We start from the raw sequence: 20,968 nt of genomic DNA on the forward strand, positions 1-20,968 counted from the left end.
ATCATTTTTGTAAATTTTTACTACGTTTTACTTTAATAATAATAACGGTAAGAGGTAATCATTGGTCACGGTCATTCCTAGTGGAGTTGAAAAATAAATTGGTAAGTATAATTAGTAAATATTATATATAAATCAACAATCATATATAGTTCTAAAACTCTTTAATTTGTAGACATAGCTAATACTGAGTACTGACTATTTTATAATATTTACACTATATAATAAATTATATTATCTTAATTAATAAATTAACTTATAATTTATACTGCCCCGTATGCCTGTACCGATTCCTCCCCCACACATGATAGTAAACGGTTAATAAACAAATGTTAATTACAATATTTTTTTACTTTTCCAATGACATATTTTAATATGAATGACGACAGTCATAATAATATTAATAAATAAATCGAAAAAGATTTAATAGAAACAAATTTCGTGATTAAAGCCCTCCAAAATAAAAATCTGGGTTACGATATAACGTAGTTACGTTCTAAACCGAGGTAACCTTCATAACATTATTAGGTAGGTATTCGATAAAAACTATAAACCATTACCGTTTCAATAATAAAATATTGTGATGAGACATTAGAATTGTATAGTGACTGCCGATTGGACCTCTAAATCGCGTTCACGATAATATTTCAATGTCCACCGTGAAGTTTATAATGTTTTTAAATGTATTGTGAATATACGTGCACGACGAGCCTTACGGTTGTAATAACATCCGTTATATCGCGTTGTATAAGTATCGTCAAGAAATTCTGCAAGGGACAAGTCTTGTACTTTTGTCCATGGAGTTTTCACTTTTCACCGTTTGGTGTTTCAGATCGATGATCATATAATACGCAATTCACAACGTGAAAAGTATATCCAATCAATATTAAATTTATGAAAATTTCTTTTTCTTTAACAGTAGGTATGTAAAATTAAGCAGACAGGTGACAGCCAGGCCCTGCTGCGAGAACCGATAGCGTTCTTTGGACACCATGTTTGACGAATAATATAAAGTTAATAGAGGACGCTACACCCACATGCGTTGTCTGTTGTCTCCGCCTTATATATATATTTTTAAATTTTAAAATGAGCATAACTCCCTTTAAAATTAAAATATAACAAAAAACCTATGGCATTAATTAAATAATGATATTCTTACTTGAAAAATTGATAGTATGATGACAATTAACTTTAATATCAAACATAACAGAGTTATTCAGAACGTATACATTTTGCTATAATTATATGTTATGCGTTTTTAAGACGACGACCACGCATGCGAGTGTAGCGTTAAACGAGCCAAATTAATTTAAAATGTTTTGTTGTATCAAATATAAATACATAATTTATATAATATATATATATTTTATTAATATAAACATGAAGTTGAGTACATAATATATAATAATATATTGTTACCTGTAGCAATACATAAACACATTATTACTATAATTGAAACTATCAACTAATTCAAGCAAACATTTATGTAATACACAACAAGATTTGGTCAGTTTGGTTTAGAAGACTGAAAAGAGATGCAGCAAAATAGAAACTAGGTTAAGCAGTTGAACTATAATATAAAAAAAATGGAAATGGACGAAAGTTAGTTCTTCAGTAGTGATCGCTCGATGCGGTCACCGTAAAACAAAACAGTATAATAATGTGGTATATTTTAATTGTGTGTGTTAATCAGTGAAAGTTGGAATACGACAGTGTTATTTTAGTTATTTTCTATTACTTTATTAATACGAATATACGTAGGCAAATTGATGTAGTAAAATGTATAGTATTTAAAAAGTGTGTATAATAATAATACACGTACTAATATCAATGTTTTTCCAGTTAATTTAAAATAAAGAAATCTTTTAGTCACCTTCTTTTTTATTTTTTTTTTACTTTTTTGATCAGCGCACATTGATTCCGCTCCCGAAAAAAATGATTGTCTTTCAATATCATCGGCGCATAACAACATCGTAATCAAATATAAACAATCGATTCTTTGTGGAAAAACTCGTACCAACAACTTAGTCCTCCAATGTTGTCGCCAAGTACGACAGTGTAATGCAGTCGATAGACATGAGAGATTAAACGGCAGAGACCAAATTTCGTACTCCGATCACTGGTACCTCACGTTTGTTTGTATTTCATGTATACATGACAACGATACGTTGTGTACATTATTATGTATTTATGTCTATTGTCGACTACCATTTACAATACATCTATATGACAACGAAATATCTACCGTAAATCCAATAGTTGATTTTATTTATTTTTGTTTTTAACAAAATTAAATTTTTTTTAAACAAACTAATATACTCAATTAATAATACATTATATTAGACACGTAATATTATGTCGATGTAGTACCTAGTTTTTATAAATAAAATAATTTTTTTAATTAGGGATTTATTTGTTCAAAGTCCACGCCAAAACACATAATAATGAGAGTATTCCGATAATGTTATAGCCTAATTATTATTATACCTAGTAATTTAAATATTTAAATATTGTTAAATTTAAATAAATTGTAAAATCTGTTTGAAACCCTGATCAGTGTTATATATCCATGTGCATAATTAATAAGCTTGAGTGCGCGCGCGCACACACACACACATACACACACACTCACAACTCTAAATACCGGACACACTAGGTCACTGAAATGTTGTCTGCTATTCGGAGGTGTCCGTTATTTAGAGGTATCTATCCATTAGGGGAGGTTTCGCTATATAATATAACAATTCTTATAATATGGTATTGGCGCGATTGACGCAGTTAGCGTTGTTAAAAGCTGCATCTGTGCAGAGCGATTAACTCACAGTAAAATCTAAAAAACCTCGAAAAGTAGAAATGTTTTTAAAACAAATTTTTCTTAAACAAATAAATCTCAATTCCTAACATATTATATATGCAGAATATTTACCATGAAATATCCCAATGCACAATAAACACATTTTGATAAAAATTAAAAGCTTATACACAAACCAGAAAATATAATATAGTAGGTAGTAGGTACAAGTAATATACATATTATATTATTATCAGAGTATAAGCAGTTGAGAGAAAATAAAGTAACAGAAATTATAATATCCAATGATAGAATCCTACAGTAACGTCATACTACTATAAGTTATTGGTTATTAATACTTAGGTTAATTTTTGGTTCGTTAATTATTTGACAGATCACGATACCAACGTAGTGTCTTTGTCGTTCTAATCGAACTGGTTTATCTGGTATATGGTTATTATTTGGAACATTGGCGTGCTCAGCTTTTTTGAAAGGGGGGGGGGGGGTAGGTATTCGTGTTTGTGGTAAATGCATACTTTCATTGCTTTATCATACATCACTCCCCTGGTTCGGATATTTGAAACTAATGTGTTCGGAGGGAATTGGAATTTCTTGTGTACATTTACATAAAGTTGTATAATTGTATTCACATAATACATTATATTTTGATCCCCATTGGCCATTGAAAATTGAAATCCGGAAGTAGTGTATTCAATGAACTTTGACGGTCTACAATATTAAGTATTTACTACACACACATATTATAATCGTACCTGTACAACATTGAAAATATTAATAATATTTTATATTCTTAGTTTCGGAGTTCGTCATACCACCGTGCATGGGACGTGTTTCCTTTCGCGTAGACGATTGACAAACTCCATCACGACTTGTGTGTACCCAAATTGCCTATTCATAACGCCGCGTTACAATAATTCGTCTGCTGTAAGTTGAAAATAAACATTATCATAATTATTTTATTCGCAATAATAATACTATAGCTGAAGGGTTAGTGGATAAAGATGTCCAAACCTTTTCCTAACAAATTGTACAAACGCCTTTACATGTGTTACGTGCAATGATTTCGCCATTATCGACTGATGTGTATTATATCATTGGTAATTATATTTATTACTATGATTCGAGTGATTTACTTATAATAATTATAAATTATTATAAAAATATACTTAGCCTAAGTAGGTAATTAAACCGACTTATTTTTAATATTAGGTACAATGTGTATTAATAACGATGTCATCCGTAAAATAAAACACGATTTTTGAAAAAACTTCGTAAACACCTTCAATCATTCGATGTTTGGGACATTCGAGCCTGCCGTCTGCACCCGACACTGCGATAAGTAACACTGACGTTGTTTGACGATATAATATATATTCTTGATATTATTCTAAATGTAAGCATTGCTCATTTTCTCGAAAAGCCATAACGTTTTTTTAGATGCTATCGTGATTAACTTTCACAATTTTTTGATTTTTTCTTCATTAGAGTATTATTAATAATTAAGAGGCTAGCTGTGACCCAAATACCCAATAAGCAAAAACCGATATTAAATTAACCATTTAAAAATGTATATTACATTAATTTATTAGTAGCAATAACAAATATTAGCTAATTTAGTAAAATATAAAAAAATATTGTATACAAAGCAAGTAAATAAAGTGTTACTCAAAAATATAAATTACCTTGTAAGCAGTAAGTAAACAACACAACACGGGAATACAATATAAAACGTTTGTGTTAATATTTTTATTGGAAAAACGAATGAAATATATTATATATTTTACGTGAAAATTAAAATTAATAGGTACCTATAGTTGGTTATTAGAGTTAGGTGAATATTTATTCAACTGACGGGTCGATATTATTAATTTTGCTACAAAGTCCTAGCTTAATAGACGCCTATGGCCTATAAAATAATATCTATATATTATATTCTTATATTCTCATTTTGCTTCTTATATTTAATACTTATATGTAAACTAAAATCATTATTTTGATTTAATCAATTTCAAATTTCGATAATTCCCTAAACATAATTAATTCGGTGGTAAACAAATCCATGTCATACCGAAAATATAATAGACACATCACGGTTTAAATCGAATTTAATACTCGGGGGGAAAAATAAATCAGCCTCAATTTTTAGGAAAACTGTCTGTCAGTCGGTCACCGAGACTATAGTATAGTTGAAAATTGTCGTTTTGGGAGAATTATTGCCAGGCTCAAAAAAGACGCCGATACTCGAGATATAAAGTATTGGTTTTATAATTATGTGCGTTTCTTTTTTAGTTTCCCGCGTAATCACTTTTTCGGTGTATAAAAAGTGTTCCGAAAGTTTCATGATCTCGTGTTTTCTCTGTTGGAGATATTTGGAGACACAGATGGTAAAATAAATAGGTCACATTTTCGGGTTGTACAGTTATAAAGTTTGGAAAACTACACCGACTAATGACTATTATAAATTTAATGGAATGCCAATGCTATGTCATCTTATATTTTTATTTTTATGTGTGAAAATTATCAACGAAATTTTTTTGATTATAATTCGACAATTAATTATTTTTTTTTATATATAATTATCTTATTAATTATACTTTTTAAAGGATTATAGATTAGCTCCAAGGAGAGGCATTTCCTCAAGTAAATTTTATCATGTCCATTAAATATATATATACCTATCAGCTATCACAAATTCTTATTATAAATATTTATAGATATTTTTTCTACAAAAAAATACTTTTTATAATTTTCCATGGTTATATAATTTTGTTTTCAATTTATTGTAAATTTTTCATATATATTACACAATATACACGTCGAAATAATAACTATTCATTTTCCAAAGTCCAAACACGTTTTTACTAAGCTGAGAACCAAAAAAATAAAAATATTGTCTGTACTCTGTAACATATTTATGTCATATATTCATATGCTATTTGAATTTCAAACACATTTTTAGTAAACAACTAAACATTCTTCATTGCTTTACACTTAATTGTAAAACAATAAAGCTGAATATTTTTAAAAAATATTTATTTTTTTGTATGACAAGTAACTAGAAGCAAGTAAAAAATAAACATAGTAATGAAAATTAAACATAAAATAAAAATGTAATTAACATAATATTTAAATTTCAGTTATTATTATACAACATTTTTATTTTTACAATATTGATAGAAAACAATAGTGTAGTACATTTATTTTAAATATCAGTTGTTTTAAATATAATTATCATCACATTTTGAAAAATAAACAGTTAATCTAATTACTACTTTTTGGTTTTAGATCCTCGAAGCATGGTTTTAAGAAAATCTGTGGTTTTTTAGAGGGATTATTATACTCGTGACCCTGAAAATTAAACAAAAATTTATCATTAAAAGTAGAAGCAAGTTTTTTTTTTTTATTATTATTGTTCAATAATCGATATAAAAAACTTAATATAATTTGTTTTCTAACTCTATTATGAATTCAAATGTTATACCAACTATCAAAATATAAATTAACTTTTCTAACTTCAAATGAAAATTAATTTGACTTTAAAATGCCATGATTATATTATGTTTTATAACTTTGATTTCTTAAAAAGTATCATAGTTTCAACAAATATTAAGTAACAATATAGTAACCTATAACCTTAGTAATTAATATACTTACTTTTGACCAGTCATATCCAGTACTGTAAGCAAATATTTGACCGTTGCTATTAAAACAGCATTTTGTTATTGGTTGGTCAAGCGTCTCAGATGACTTCAACTTTGTACGCGCATCTTTATCCCAATATGCGAACGTTGCATCAGAACCCACAGTTGCTAATGTACCATGGACTGGATGGAACTTGATATCATTCACCTGTTAAAATATTAAGTTAGCAACATAGAAATAAGAAATAGTTTATGTTTACAAATACATACAGCATAAATGTCTTGGACATTCATAGTTCCTGAGTTATTTTGACGATGACATTTGAATGTAAAGTTGTCTTTTGAACTCTGCGGTTGTATATAGTGAATAGCAACACGTCCTTCAACACTTCCCAAACCAAATCCTAAATTAAAAAACCATACATTCAAATACTTATATGTTAATATCCATCACTTTTTTTTTATTACTAACCAGTAGGGGATTGTTTTTTCTTATCTCTGAAAATTGCAACACAACGATGTTGATATTTAAGAGGAGAGTCTACAGATTTCACCATTTCAGGTTTTCCTTCTAATTTATAAACAACTATGCCCCTTGATGCTGTACCAACAACTGCCATAGGATAATCCTAAACAATAAAACAATAAAATAATAATAGTACCTATTTGTACAATTATGAAAAAAAAAACATTATTAACTGCAAGACAAAATTAATTATTTTATTTGAATAGTTAACTAATAATTTATCTATCTATCTATCTATCTATACTATTATATAAAATAGTAAGGGGTTTTCTACGACCGCGCTAACCGAGAAAACTACTGAACCGATTTGGCTGAAAATTTTAACTGTTATTCCTAGCAGTCTAATGAAGGTTTTAGTACCACTTTTTTTTTTTAAACATTTTTCAATTTTTTTTTATACCAAATACTCCTACGAGTGATACATATATATTATATCAGTGAAGGAGCTATTATCTCTCCGAGAAATGTAACAGCAGAAAAAATCAATGACATTATCATTCTAAAATTTGATGTAGACTCGCGAGAATATCTATCTATTGATACCGTTACATTAACAGATGATGCTAATCATTATCATAATTTTTCAATTCTCTTTCTCTTTCGGGATTTCCTACTCATAAGCTAAAATTAAAAGATGGTGCTCCAATTACATTATTACGCTATCTCAAACCACCGAACTTAATATGTAACAATACAAGACTACAAATAAAATCTTTGCAAAATAATATTATAGAAGCCGTAATTGTTACTGGGCCAGCAAAAGGAGAAAATGCATATATTTCAAGAATTCTCATGATTCCCACTGACTTGCCGTTTTCATTCAAATGGCTTCAATTCCCTGTTAGTTTCTTTTGCGATTACGATTAACAAAGCTCAACGTCAAACATTTAGGTATGTTAGATCTTCGTTCAGAGTGCTTTTCACATGGACAATTATACATGAGATTTTCTTGAACTGGGGAACCAAATCATCTAAAGATTTTAATTTCAACAGGAGATAGAACAAAAAATGTTATATACTCAGAAGTTTTATAAAATTCTTTATCGACAACAGATTAATTAGTAATTTTTTTGTATCTGTATTAGTTAAAGTAAAAATATATTCATCGTTTATACCGCTAACATTTCAATATGTTTTTATTAACCGTCTTTTATATTTACTTGCCGATCACATTAAACGATAAAATTTGAATAAAAAATTATACATATCATCGTCCGAAGGCAAAATAAGCAACCAATCACGGGTGAAGCCGTGACGGGTTGGCTAGTATTTTAATAAAATTGAATGTTATAAACTTACCACATCAGCACAATAAGCTCTCTCAGGTAGATTAATGGTCATCATGGGAACTGGACTTCTAACATCCCAAAACTATTGAATAAAAAAGAAATAAAATAATATAATATTTGAAGTACATAATCTAATATTTATACTTAATAAGCATTTTAAGGTAAATTATTTATCAAATAATTAGTTACTACTAAAGTCTAAAAATATATCTAATTCAAATTAATGTTGTTAACAATAATGATTTTTATTTAATATTTATCATATATATTAACTATCAGAAATAGCTTATAATAGAAAATAATTGATAAGTTAAGACCGAATTTATTTTTTTACATATCATTATTGAGTTTGTGCAGTCTTATGAGAGTTAAATTGTAGACGATTCATTCAACACAGAGTTCATAGGAAAAAGTTATTTTTGCACATTTGAGAATATTTCATTGGTTAGGGAATATTTAGATTATTTAGCATATTTCGGAAATATTTTGTAAATTATGAGAAATAAATACTAATTTATTTTATTTTTAAAATTATTGTTATTAATTTTAAATTTACGGTACCTGAAAAAAATATTTTACAAACCATAATTATTTTTATTATATAATTTTGATAAAAAAACACAGTGATAGCAACAATATTAGTACTATTACGATGCAGTCATAGGCCTTAGTGTAATAGGGGCGCTGCAGTACCATTATAAATTAGTAAACCTAAGCTATACTGATAACAAAAACCTAACTATTTATATATTTTGGTTTTATAATTGAGTGTTTTTAAGTTATTAAATTAATTGAATAAAAAAAATCTATTAAATTTAAATTAAACACCTTTTAAAACAATAAATAGCATAGTTTAACATAAAACACAATATATTAACTATAACTATAGTGCAATTATTTCATTATGCAAGTGTATACTTGACTATTGTAATAAAAAAACCTAAAAATTACTGCATATTTAAGAATATTATGAGGTTTATTGATTCTTTTTGCATATTTTTCTAATTTTTCAGAGAATATAAGTAGAATATTTGTAGGTGTTTTACTAACTTTTAGAGAATATTTCAATCATAATTTAGGGGTTTTTAAGAGAATATAAATCAGGACTTTAGGTATAAGTAATCATCAAACACAACCACAGAAATATTTGTATGTTATATAAAAAAAACATTTGACACACCTTTAATGTTTTATCCCATGAGCCTGTCATAATACAAGTATAAGATGGCGCTTTGACCCAATGACAAGTCTTTATGGGTGCATCGTGAGCTGCTACTTGCACTGTTTGATTACTTCCTAAATCCCAGCATTTTACTTGTTTGTCACAAGATGCCATGAAAACTTTTGTGCCGTCATCACTCCAACATACGTCTAAAATTGGCATTGTCATTGACTGCATAGATTTTGGCACAGTCTTGCCGCTCTGTTCAACTTCCCAACAACGAACCTAGATTAAAATAAAAAAATCACAAGTCGCAACAACACTCTACGATTGTTTGCCCATCTTACACTGTTATCCCAACTACCAGCAATGAGGAAGTTTTGCTGCATCGTGGCCGGACTGAACGCCATTGCCGAAACGGTATCATCAGGAGGCTGTGTGACTTCAAAATCTTTATTAGGGTTTGTGGGCGCAGCCACTGGCTTATTGGAAAACAAACCTCCACCCAACATAGTCTGAAAACACAATTGCAATGAAACACAGGTCATACAGGCATGTTTGCGGGGTGAATAAAAAAATGTACAATGATAAATTAAAATATCAATCGACTTACATCAGTTGTTGACTGTCACAACTAATAATCAATTATTCTTTCCGGCTATAAATATTAATTAATAATTATTAATAATGTAATAGTGCATTAACTGTACATTAAGCTGTAAATATATTTTAAACATTTCATACCTTAATCAACGAAATCGTATCAATATTATACGTTATAGAACGGTTACGGTTATAGTTATACCGCGCTTCTAGCATTGTTCACACCAACAACAAACAGGTTTACCAACATGTCATTGAGAATTGAGATAGATAAAGGGATAAATATTGTTACAATGTCAGTAGGCCTCGTTTGAAACCAAATGCACTATGCACTATGCAGACATGCAGTTCACTGCAGAGTGCAGTTGTAGACTAGTTGTATAGTTGTATCACGGAGTGTATCTGTGAGTTGTGTACTGTGTACTTGTATAGTAGCAGCGCAGAATAATAATTACTGTATGAGTAGCATTTTCAGCTCGTGAACTATTGAAGTTTTCTGAGTAGTCACTAGCTAGTCACAATATAAATATATAATATAATAGGTATACTATATAAGTATTTTTAATCTTTACCAATTTTAATGATAGGTGGAAGATTTAATTCAACCCTGCAATGCATTATAAAATAAACATGTGAACATATTATATCAATTTGTTTATCAAATAATTTTATACTTTATACACTACATATTATTAATTTAATGTAATCTTAATTTTCTCTAAGTTATTTATTTATTTAAATTGTGCCCACAATTTTTTCAATTAACTTTTATGAATTAATTTGTGAACCAATAATTAATATATTGAACTTCTGCCTAAAGATCTTATGTCGAGTTCAAGAGTTATGCTAGAACATAACTATTCTACTAGTTTTGATGACAATACTTCTTTAATTCCTTCCCGGACTACCGTAAACTTGAAAGTCGTCAGCATTTAATAGATTTAATTAATGAAATAGTGTTTATGAAAATCTGTAGAGGCGTGAATTTATAATATGAAAAAAGTTGAATTTTATTTTGATTGTAATATAATATATTATATTTATATATATTGTAGATATTATGATTCCATGTTTTCAAGAAAAAAAATTGGAGTTTGTACAACAGCAAAAATGTATTTATAAAACTAATGGTAAAAAACATTATACCAAACGGTAATTTTAATCATCTTCTTTAATCTTTTTAGTAAAGCAGTAACATTTAAGGTCTATATCTGATAATATCGACAACTTTTTGACATAGGTAGACATTTTATTATATTTAGAGTTCGGAACCTAAGTCTAAAGCACTTGAAAGACGTACTCAGACGGAGCACTCTATATGACAAAATAATTTATTTAGTCATGCGTACTGGCGCCAAATAAAATATATTAACTTGACTGTCTGGCACAGCGTAGGACGGTACTACAAAGTGGACAGACGTAGCGGATTAGCGCTATGCGTAGCGCTTTTTTGTCTAAATTGATTAGTAACGGCCCTTTAAAGTAATATTGCCAAAATAGCGCTTTTTTGGCCATCAAGATTTAAGATATACCTTAAACTGCTTAAAGGTATATCTTAAATCGTGTTGGCGATCAAAAGCTAATCAAATTGATAAGCTGAAACGGGCTATATCTTATATGCTATTTTTCCATCCTCCGTGAAATTTCAGGAGAAGTACCACTTCCCGCTGATCTGTAAATTGATAAGCTTTTGATCGCAATAAATCAATTGTCCTATAATGATAATAGGGTGCCTGGATTAGTGGATTCTGGAACGTAATTATATTTTTTTACCCAAAAGCAGTGGCGCCGAAGTCCATGTTTATGTATGGCAGCTGCCATACATATACACATGTAGCTGGGGGGTGGGTTCATAGGAGAATAAAATTACAGAATAAAATCTACTGTATAATCTATATAGTACAGTGCTTCTCAAATGTTGTTGTCATGAGGCATTTAAAATGTATAGTAAATTAATGTTTTAATATACTTTTGAAAAATATTAATAATAGTATTAAAATTTTACTCTTTAAACTTTTTTCATAAACACTTATGAGTCTAAAAAAAATAAGCACTGATCTAGGATGACCATATAAATCTATCAACCATTTAGCATGTAGATATGTTTCTTTTCCCAGGATCTCGGTTAATACATAATAATATATACGTAGGTAATAGCATTGATTTTATAATATACAACAATAATTAATACTATAATGAATATATAATAAAATCAATGGTGATAGATACAACAGAGTAATAAACGCTTATAAAAAGATATTCAAAATATATGCATTTTGGTAGCACATAGGTAATATAAATACTAGTATTCAGTGGTGTAATTGCGGCCTGCGGGGGTTGGGTGGGGGCGCTTGCCTTCCCAGAAATGTTTGTGGAGGCAAAAGTATCATTTTGCCCCTCCAAATAATCCACATTTAAAAGGTATTCTTAACAAGACTGTTAACATAATAAAATAATATTAAAATATTTTTTTCCTCAAATTACTTTATAAAAGTTTATATTTATTTTAGGTTTCTCTTGTTGAATGATATTATGTTGACGTATTGTCAGTGTTATTGTTATCGCAATAATCGCATTATTATAGTCCGCGACATGAAAAGTGGCCCCTGTGTACCGCGACCCGTTGCTGCTTCCCTACCCGTTAGCCATTGGTTCTCAACCTATACCGCATACTGCGTGGCTGCCGCCACTCGTAAATCGTAATACACATTTTAGTTGACTTTTTTTTTGTGCATCCTTACCGGCTACCAACGTTTTACAGCTGTCCAGACTAAAAAACCAGTTTTTACTGGAGTGTCTGGAAGACAGCTGTAAAACGTACTGTGGAAGGGATACAGTGATGCACATAATACATACAGGTCCTATGGCTCACGTGTTTTATCGCATTGTCAGTTGTTTACCGTCCGTTCGTTAACAACTATTTTTTACACCATTTTTTCTCCTCTGTCACCATTTAACGTTACCGTGTAAATTATTTAAAAATGTCGTTTGTTGATAAAGATACTCACAGCCAGAGTAAAAAAATTATTTATAGTGTGTATACATTTTTAAAACAAATGTCAGAGAAGCCAGATTTAACGGCTGATTTTTTTAAAAGTGCTCAAGTTATTACAGCCCAAGCTTGTGGAATATCTCATCGTACTGTAAAACGGATTTGTGCTGAAGCAAGAAGCAATGTTAATCCAGAATTACCAGATGCGAGTCCTACGTTTATTTCTCCGACGATCAAGATGATGACGAAGGAAACAGAGAATAAAATATTTAATTTTTTTTTTTTGTATTTGTATTATTTGTTTTAAGTTTTTAATGTTATTTATTTGGTTTGAATAAACAAATTATTGGTTTATAAAATATTTAAAGTATTTTCAGTAAATTAATTTTTAATTCAAAAAAACGCGGCAATTAGTTTAATTACGTTATGGACCACTGAGGCGAAACGGCCGCTAGGTTCGTGACGGGCAGGGGCCACTTTTCATGTCGCGGACTATAGTGACTATTATCATGACAAATTAAATAATTAAATAATTTGTCATGACTATTATTATCCGTTATTCGTGAACATGTTATTATCTTGAAATCGCGATTATGAATACAATTTTTTTGCCCCCCCCCCCCTAGATTTTTATCCAGTTACGCCACTGCTAGTATTAACCTCAATATCAACATGTTATTAATTGTATTTAAAATCAATATATTAATTAATAATTATTATTTGTTAATTGTAACACTTTGAAAGTATTATGTATGATAATTTAGATTAACTCTTTCATATTACATACCTATATTTTTTTTGTAATAGGAAATTTAAACATGACAGTATTTAATAATATTAATAATATATTTTTAAAAAAAACATTCAAATACTTGCATACAAATAATTTTTTTCATAAATGTCACTAACATAATATTATAACATTTTGAATTGTATTCCTTAAATCATAATATATTTTCAATTTTCTGTGGATTTAAGTATTTAACGTACAATAGTGTTCAATTATCGGCCTCCATAGGACATATAACGCTCCCCGTGGTGATGAGTGTCTGTAGTAAAATTTTCAAACAAGGGACGACACCTTATCATTACACCTTGTATACGATTCGAGTACAGAATTATTCTGTGATTCAAGTATATCTTAAGTCGTGATAATAATAAAATATTACGATCTAAACATGATTTGAGATGCTAATTGAGATAATATTTGAGATGTAATTTGTAAATTGTTTATTACATTATTTCAGTTTTTTTTTTTAAAAATGAGTTGCCTTCTTAGTAAACTGTGCAGGTAAAACTACTTTAGAAATAGAATAGCAGTAATATCAGTACCCTAACTTATGGCATTTGTTATTTTTGTTTCTACTGATATACTACAAGTTAACTTTTATATGTTACCAAATATAATATTGTTTTTTTTTTTATAGTATAAAGTCAACTGTTCAGCTACGGAAACTATCTGTGCCTGCTAATACTCTCCTTGCTAGAAGAGCATTTAATCAGCCAAATCATAATTTAAAGAGATTTCAAAGTCAATCCAATTCTCTCTTAGGACCTTCCTTATTTTGTATATCTGTAATAAGTTAATATAAACATTTATTAAAACTTAATTTCCAATCAAATATTTTCTTCTTTAAGGTTTGCGCCGGTTCTGTAATATTGGCATCTGTTATTCAATATGAGCGACTTCGTGTTAGTGTTAAACAAATCAATGCTTTTGAATTTTACAGAAATTCTATCTACAGGAAAAACGAGGTGAACATTTTTACTATTTATTTTAACTATTTACCCCGTTGTTGGTATCGCTATGCAAAGTCCCGCCATTGGTATTGAGTGAGCGTTGCACTCACCTCGTTGATTTTTCATCCTTATTTATTATAGAATAAACATAAAATATTGAAATCATCACCAAATTATTTATATTTTAATCTTTAAAAAAAAATGTTCTTACAATTTATCTTAGTTATAAATTGTAAACCAATAAAAATTAATTTTATAACTTTTTATACATAATAAAATTATATAATACATACTATCATTATCATTCATCTTGACCCTAGCGGTCTGACATATTTTGCTGATTATTACGCAAAGTAGCGTTCTCAGGAATTTTCAATTGGGGAGGGGTAGATTATTTCTAGGAACATATATAGGGGGCTAACGGAGCACACCAATGTGGGGAGGGTTTGAACCCCATGACCCCATGACCCTCTGTGAGTATGCCCATGATTACACAGTACGCATATGAATGCTGGTACTCCTTACAAATAGGTCTGCATTTACGAAAAAATATTAAGTCGATGTATAAAGTGAGTGCAACGCTCACTTAATGGATATTAATAGCATTGCATGTCAAGAAATATTTATAAAATTATTATATTTACAAACGCATATTTAGACATGGGTCGATTGAAGGTATAAATAGTATCAGATGAATCAATTATTTATTAACTAAACAAGTGGTTTTCAAAATACTAACCAGGTGAGCACCGCTCCCACCACGATACCAATGACTGGTTAAATTAATGGTATATTATGTTAAGAAGTTGCGTACTTGCATGTATTGTCTCCGTCTTACTCACGTACAATTTAGCAAATTTCGCTCTCCAGTTTCAATAATGCGGTATTAGTTTTGATATTAGAGTGAATTCATCCATTATAAAATTTAAAGGTAAGATTTAATTATCTAATATCTAGGACCCCACTAAGCCTTTTATTGATATTATTATTTATACATAAGTTATGATCATCTTAAAATGTAGAATTTCAAAAATGTCATAACTTACTTAAAAATAATAATATCAATAAAAGCTTATGTAAGGCCTTAGATAATAATCTTACCTTTAAATTTTATAATAGGTCAATTCACTCTAACATCAAAACTAACAGTGCAGTATTGAAACTGGTGAACGAACATTTTCTATGTTGTACGTGTGTAAGACAGAGACAACCCATGCTGGTACGACGTCCTCTTAAAACAATTAGTTTTTGCTCAAACAAAAGTTAATAACTTTTATTTACAAATTAATTTTATGATTTATAATTCAAATTTTTTGTATATTAAAACATTAGATATATCTTAGATATCATAATTTCTCGCCATATATACACGTGTTTCTAACCGACAGTATTCCCCCACAGAAAAAACAGGCTAATAACCATGCAGTTGATGCCTTAAACCTAAAAATAAAAAACTACTTTTTGATAATATATTTTATTTATTTGGTGTATCTGCATATAATATTATTTTATTAATTTGTTTCTAGAATGTTATTTCCAAGTTAAAAAATAATTTCAATAAATTAGAACCATCAGAGAAAGTATTTGGTACCATACTTTTACTAAATGCCATTGTTTTTCTTGCATGGCAAGTACCTAAATGGCAACATATCATGATCAAATATTTTATGACTGATGCACTTGCTAGTAAGTTTATTCAATTGTAAGCAATCAATTTAATTTAAATTATGATTACAGCTTGTTGACGGATTCACATAACTTAGTAGATATTAACTATAAGTCTACAAAACTTATTTTAGGAAAAATTCCAGTGTCATCACTTCTTCTGAGTGCGTTCAGTCACAGTTCTCCAATACACTTCTGTTTCAATATGTACGCTCTTCATACATTTTGCAGAGGTAAATGTTAAATATTGAATATTTTATTTATTGTAACCTTACATTTTATGACCAAGGTGTGATCCAACCATGGGGTGAAATGGGACCAGAAGAATTCACTGCAATGTATATAAGTGGTTGTGTTGTTTCATCATTAGCTAGTATTATTTTTAGACGAAGCTTTAAGTTTCAAGGAAATAGCTTAGGCGCTGTATGTATACTCTTAATTTTATAACTAATAAGAACGTGAGAATAGTTTTAATAGTCTTATTGTGTTTCCAGTCTGGTGCTATATTATCGGTTGTTGGATACTTTTCACTATCGAATCCTGACCAAAAGTTGGGTATAATATTTTTACCAAATATACAATTTGATGCAATTCATGTAAGTCATATTATGTTTAATTACATTTGACCATAACTTATTTTAGTTTTAATTTTTTTGTATTGATTTGAATTATTGTCAGTGAAAAATACTTCATCCCCATTAGGTGATCCCCTCAATTTTGAATTGATTTTTTTATTTACTGTATCAAAAAAATGGTTGACAATTAATTTTGAATTAATTAGATTCACAAAATATTATGTAGCATAATTATTTTATGAAAAAAAAATTGATTCAAATAATGAATATTAAACATGCATAGCTTAATTGAACTTTATTTATAAAATCACTTATTTTACCAAATTGAAATATAACATTCATATGTTGATTTCAGGCCTTATTTGGTATAATATCTTTAGACATAATGGGATTGCTTATGAAGTGGCATATGTTCGACCATGCAGCTCACTTAGGAGGAACATTATTTGGAATGTAAGTAAAGTAAATAAATGGTTTTAATTCTCATAAATCAACATGTAAACCATACATTACAAAAAAAAAATATGCCAAAAGCATATACTTATTAAATGTTATATTTTCAATTAAAAACAGATTAGGTAGTACATTAATAATTATTAATTCACGTATTATACCACTGTATATTTAACCATATAACACTAATCAATTGTCAATTCGACAAACTCATAATCCTATAGACATCATTTTTAGCATCTCTCGTAAATATTGTAATTAAAATACAATATTTTATTACTATCAGTTAGTCAGTCTGTTTATTCTACATAACCTATGGTGTTATTTTGACTGTTGGTAAGTAATGTAATAAAAACAATTGATTGATAATAACTTATTTATTAACTATATATTACTATACTTAATTCAATTTGACAAAATATGGTAAGCTATAATGTAATGGTATATAAATAAAAGGGTTCAAGGGTTGGCATATTGAAAGTAGCAACAGTTTGATGCGGTTTACATGGTATCTGTTACCTTATTATTTAACTTCTTGCCTAATTTAATTTATGCTGTTTTTAGTTTTAGTTACTTTTTATTCTATTTATACAATTAAACTGAGGGAAATGCATAGCATTGGACATAAATAATTAAATCTGTCAAATTAAACAATAACAATAATATAAGTTATAACTCTTTAAATATGAGGCCTGTTTCGCTGATAGTTCAGTATCAACAATGTTAGCAAATATATTTTTTTTTTAAAACTAGTGACAATATATTTCCAAGGATTGTCAAAAGATTGATAATCATTTGGTTTTTACCTGTTTTCAATTTTCAATGAATCAAATATACATTTCTTGATGACATACATTACCACACTTAAAAGTACATACTACCTAATATATAATATTATTTAAAATATTATGGATGAATGACATTTTATTCATAAATCTAAAATAACATAAATAACATTGGAATAAAAGTCCGTCAGTCTGCTGTATAGTTAGTAGGAGTCGAGTATACCTTGTCATTAAATAGGTCACTGTTATGGATGAATTATACTTGAATTCAATGATAAAAATGATTCTAAATAACTAATAGTCTAACTTTTTGATAGTTAAGATAGTCAAATAGTTATTTTAATACCTGTTATTCTTACATAGGCGGATATCCATTCAAATTGCAGGGGGGCTAACATTACCAATATCGATGGCTAAGCCTCTCAAGCCCTCCTGATTTCTACCAATGAATTCTTAATTTAAAATGTACTGAGAATTTCCAATTTTAAGCTACTAGATCAAAATTTGCTGCCGGAAACCACCCTTCAAGTTTTGGAGCATTTTTTTTCTAATAGAAAAAGTGTCTTCAGACAAATTAAATAAAAAACATACATCATTGTGAAATCAATACATTCTTCGCTTAATTCAAAATCTAAAACAGAAGTTTTATTCACAAAACTTTTTAAAAATGATGCAGTCATAAAAAATAAAAATAATATTGAAAATAATAAATAGGTACCTAGTTATTATTATTATTAAGTAATTGTATGCATGTTGTATTCTTGTGTCTATTTTTACTTCATAATTCTACTGTTTTTATGCAGGTTTTGGTACAAATACATGTCAACATATGTTTGGGGAAATCGAAGATATATTGTAAATAATTGGATAAAATTAAAAAAAATTATTCAAGATTAATGAAACAGTAATTTTGTATTTATAAAAAAAGTGTCTAGTGATTTTTCTATTCAATTGTGTTGTTCTTATTATTGTTTAACTATTAAATTATTGAATGTCATACATTTTGTCAATACAAAGTTTGTTAAAAAAAAATGTATGAGATTAAAAGTTTTGTGATAATAGAATAATAATGTTGCGTTAAATAATAAATAACAATTTAGCAGAAAATTTTCTTACAATGATATACCCTGATGTATATTGTATGCAGTTTTTATTATGTACTTGACCTACTTTAACCTATTAAAGAGCGATTATTCTAAAAACTTATGGGTAATAATATAAAAAATGTTACGGAGGAAGATGGCAGATGAACTGTTTTGTGGTTTGTCAATTATTATTTCCATTGAAAATAAGTGGTCATGGCAATTCAATTTGGATGAAGTAATTGACAAGTTCCCTTAAAACACTCGAAAAGTTAATTTTTTACTATATTATACTAAACATAATTTTACAATGTAGGTACTAATTGTTTTTATAAACGTATAAGTAATAAAATATATGTATATATTATTATATAATTATAATTAGATCTTAGAATCACTATTTAATATTTGATATTTATATTATAATTTAATTTTGTATAATAAGTTACACTTAAAAATAATAGATGTAATGCAAAATTCAAGGAACATATTGTGCAACCCCGACCACCACCCACCCACAACACGCATACGGCAACATAAATAACGAGTGGTGCGTCGAAAGCCCCAAGGCGCGACAGGGAATTCCGGTGGGGGGCACAGTGCTTAAACGTGCTAAGATATAACGTTGCTCGGTAAATTGACCAACTTGACCACAGGGCGCGTAAGTACACCAACGCGCGTGAGAACCCGAGCGACACGGACGTGACCGTCGGACGCCGGCGACAACGCAGGACTCTGGCTGTCGATAAACTTATGGATAATCTTGTATTACATTTTTAAATCTTAGATTGAAAAACAAAAATTTTTATGAATTCTCAACTCAAAATAATTTGCTAATTTGTCTGTATTTTGTCAAGATTTGAACTTTAAATGCTTATAAATAAAAACTGTGACTAAGGATTTTTAATTTTTTTCATCTGCCTTTGAAACAATAACCTAGAAGCCTTCTATTAAATTTTCAAGCTTTTTTTACCCAACAGATAAAATTGTATTGATATTTATAGAAATAAAACTGAAATAGTCCGGAAACAGCTCAAAATAAGTCAAAATATTTGGAAAATGTAATGGTGTATAGAAAATGCTAATATAAACATTCAGTCAAAATTTCATGTACCTACGGTCATTTGTTTTAAATTTACACCAAAAATCAAAATCGATTTTCTCAAAAACAGATTTTGCATAAAAATTACCGTTTTTCCTTTATTTTTCTTTTGTTTTTCACGTCACTTTTGAAAACTACTGGGAAATGTTTACTTTTGACCCCCCAAAAATACAGAATACTAGATTCACTTTCCTATCAGAAAAGTTACTGTTGAAGAAAATCCAAGCTCTTTTACTGTCCTAAAAGGTGATGACAGACACAAAAAAAATAAAAATAAAAAAAAAACACACTTCATTGTAAAATCAATACATTCATCGCTTCGCTCAGAATCTAATAAGTTACATTATACATAATTACTAGTGTTATCATTGAGATAAATCATTGTTTCTTGTTTCCATTTTAATTATATTATACTATTTATTTTTATAGTTTTGAACATATATTTTTAAAGCACTATTTAAATATTACAATTTAATTAATATTATATATTATCTATATTTGTTTTAATTTGAAAAAAAAAATGTTATACAATATGTGTAATCCT

The 20,968-nt window shown here is 28.6% G+C and overlaps 2 protein-coding genes across 2 annotated transcripts; one reads left to right on the forward strand and one right to left on the reverse strand.

Annotated features, from left to right (window-relative positions):
- Positions 1-5,697: 5,697 nt before the first annotated feature.
- On the reverse strand, positions 5,698-10,200 carry LOC132945422 (protein Rae1). Its single transcript, XM_061015158.1, has 8 exons — positions 10,041-10,200; positions 9,775-9,942; positions 9,446-9,712; positions 8,276-8,347; positions 6,923-7,079; positions 6,721-6,854; positions 6,464-6,658; positions 5,698-6,157 (listed from the first exon to the last, which is right to left on the reverse strand). The coding sequence occupies exons 2-8, from the start codon at positions 9,937-9,939 to the stop codon at positions 6,071-6,073; spliced, it is 1,077 nt and encodes a 358-aa protein (XP_060871141.1). The 5' UTR covers positions 9,940-9,942; positions 10,041-10,200; the 3' UTR covers positions 5,698-6,070.
- A 3,920-nt stretch (positions 10,201-14,120) lies between these two features.
- LOC132944588 (presenilin-associated rhomboid-like protein A, mitochondrial) lies at positions 14,121-20,219 on the forward strand. The gene is made up of 9 exons (XM_061014022.1): positions 14,121-14,313; positions 14,450-14,597; positions 14,661-14,777; positions 16,289-16,448; positions 16,562-16,660; positions 16,717-16,850; positions 16,922-17,023; positions 17,358-17,455; positions 19,044-20,219. Exons 1-9 carry the CDS (start codon positions 14,285-14,287, stop codon positions 19,135-19,137), a joined length of 981 nt encoding a protein of 326 aa, XP_060870005.1. The 5' UTR covers positions 14,121-14,284; the 3' UTR covers positions 19,138-20,219.
- The last annotated feature ends 749 nt before the right edge of the window (positions 20,220-20,968 follow it).

This window comes from Metopolophium dirhodum, chromosome 5 (assembly GCF_019925205.1).
Source record: "Metopolophium dirhodum isolate CAU chromosome 5, ASM1992520v1, whole genome shotgun sequence".
In the NCBI taxonomy this organism is placed as follows: domain Eukaryota; kingdom Metazoa; phylum Arthropoda; class Insecta; order Hemiptera; family Aphididae; genus Metopolophium; species Metopolophium dirhodum.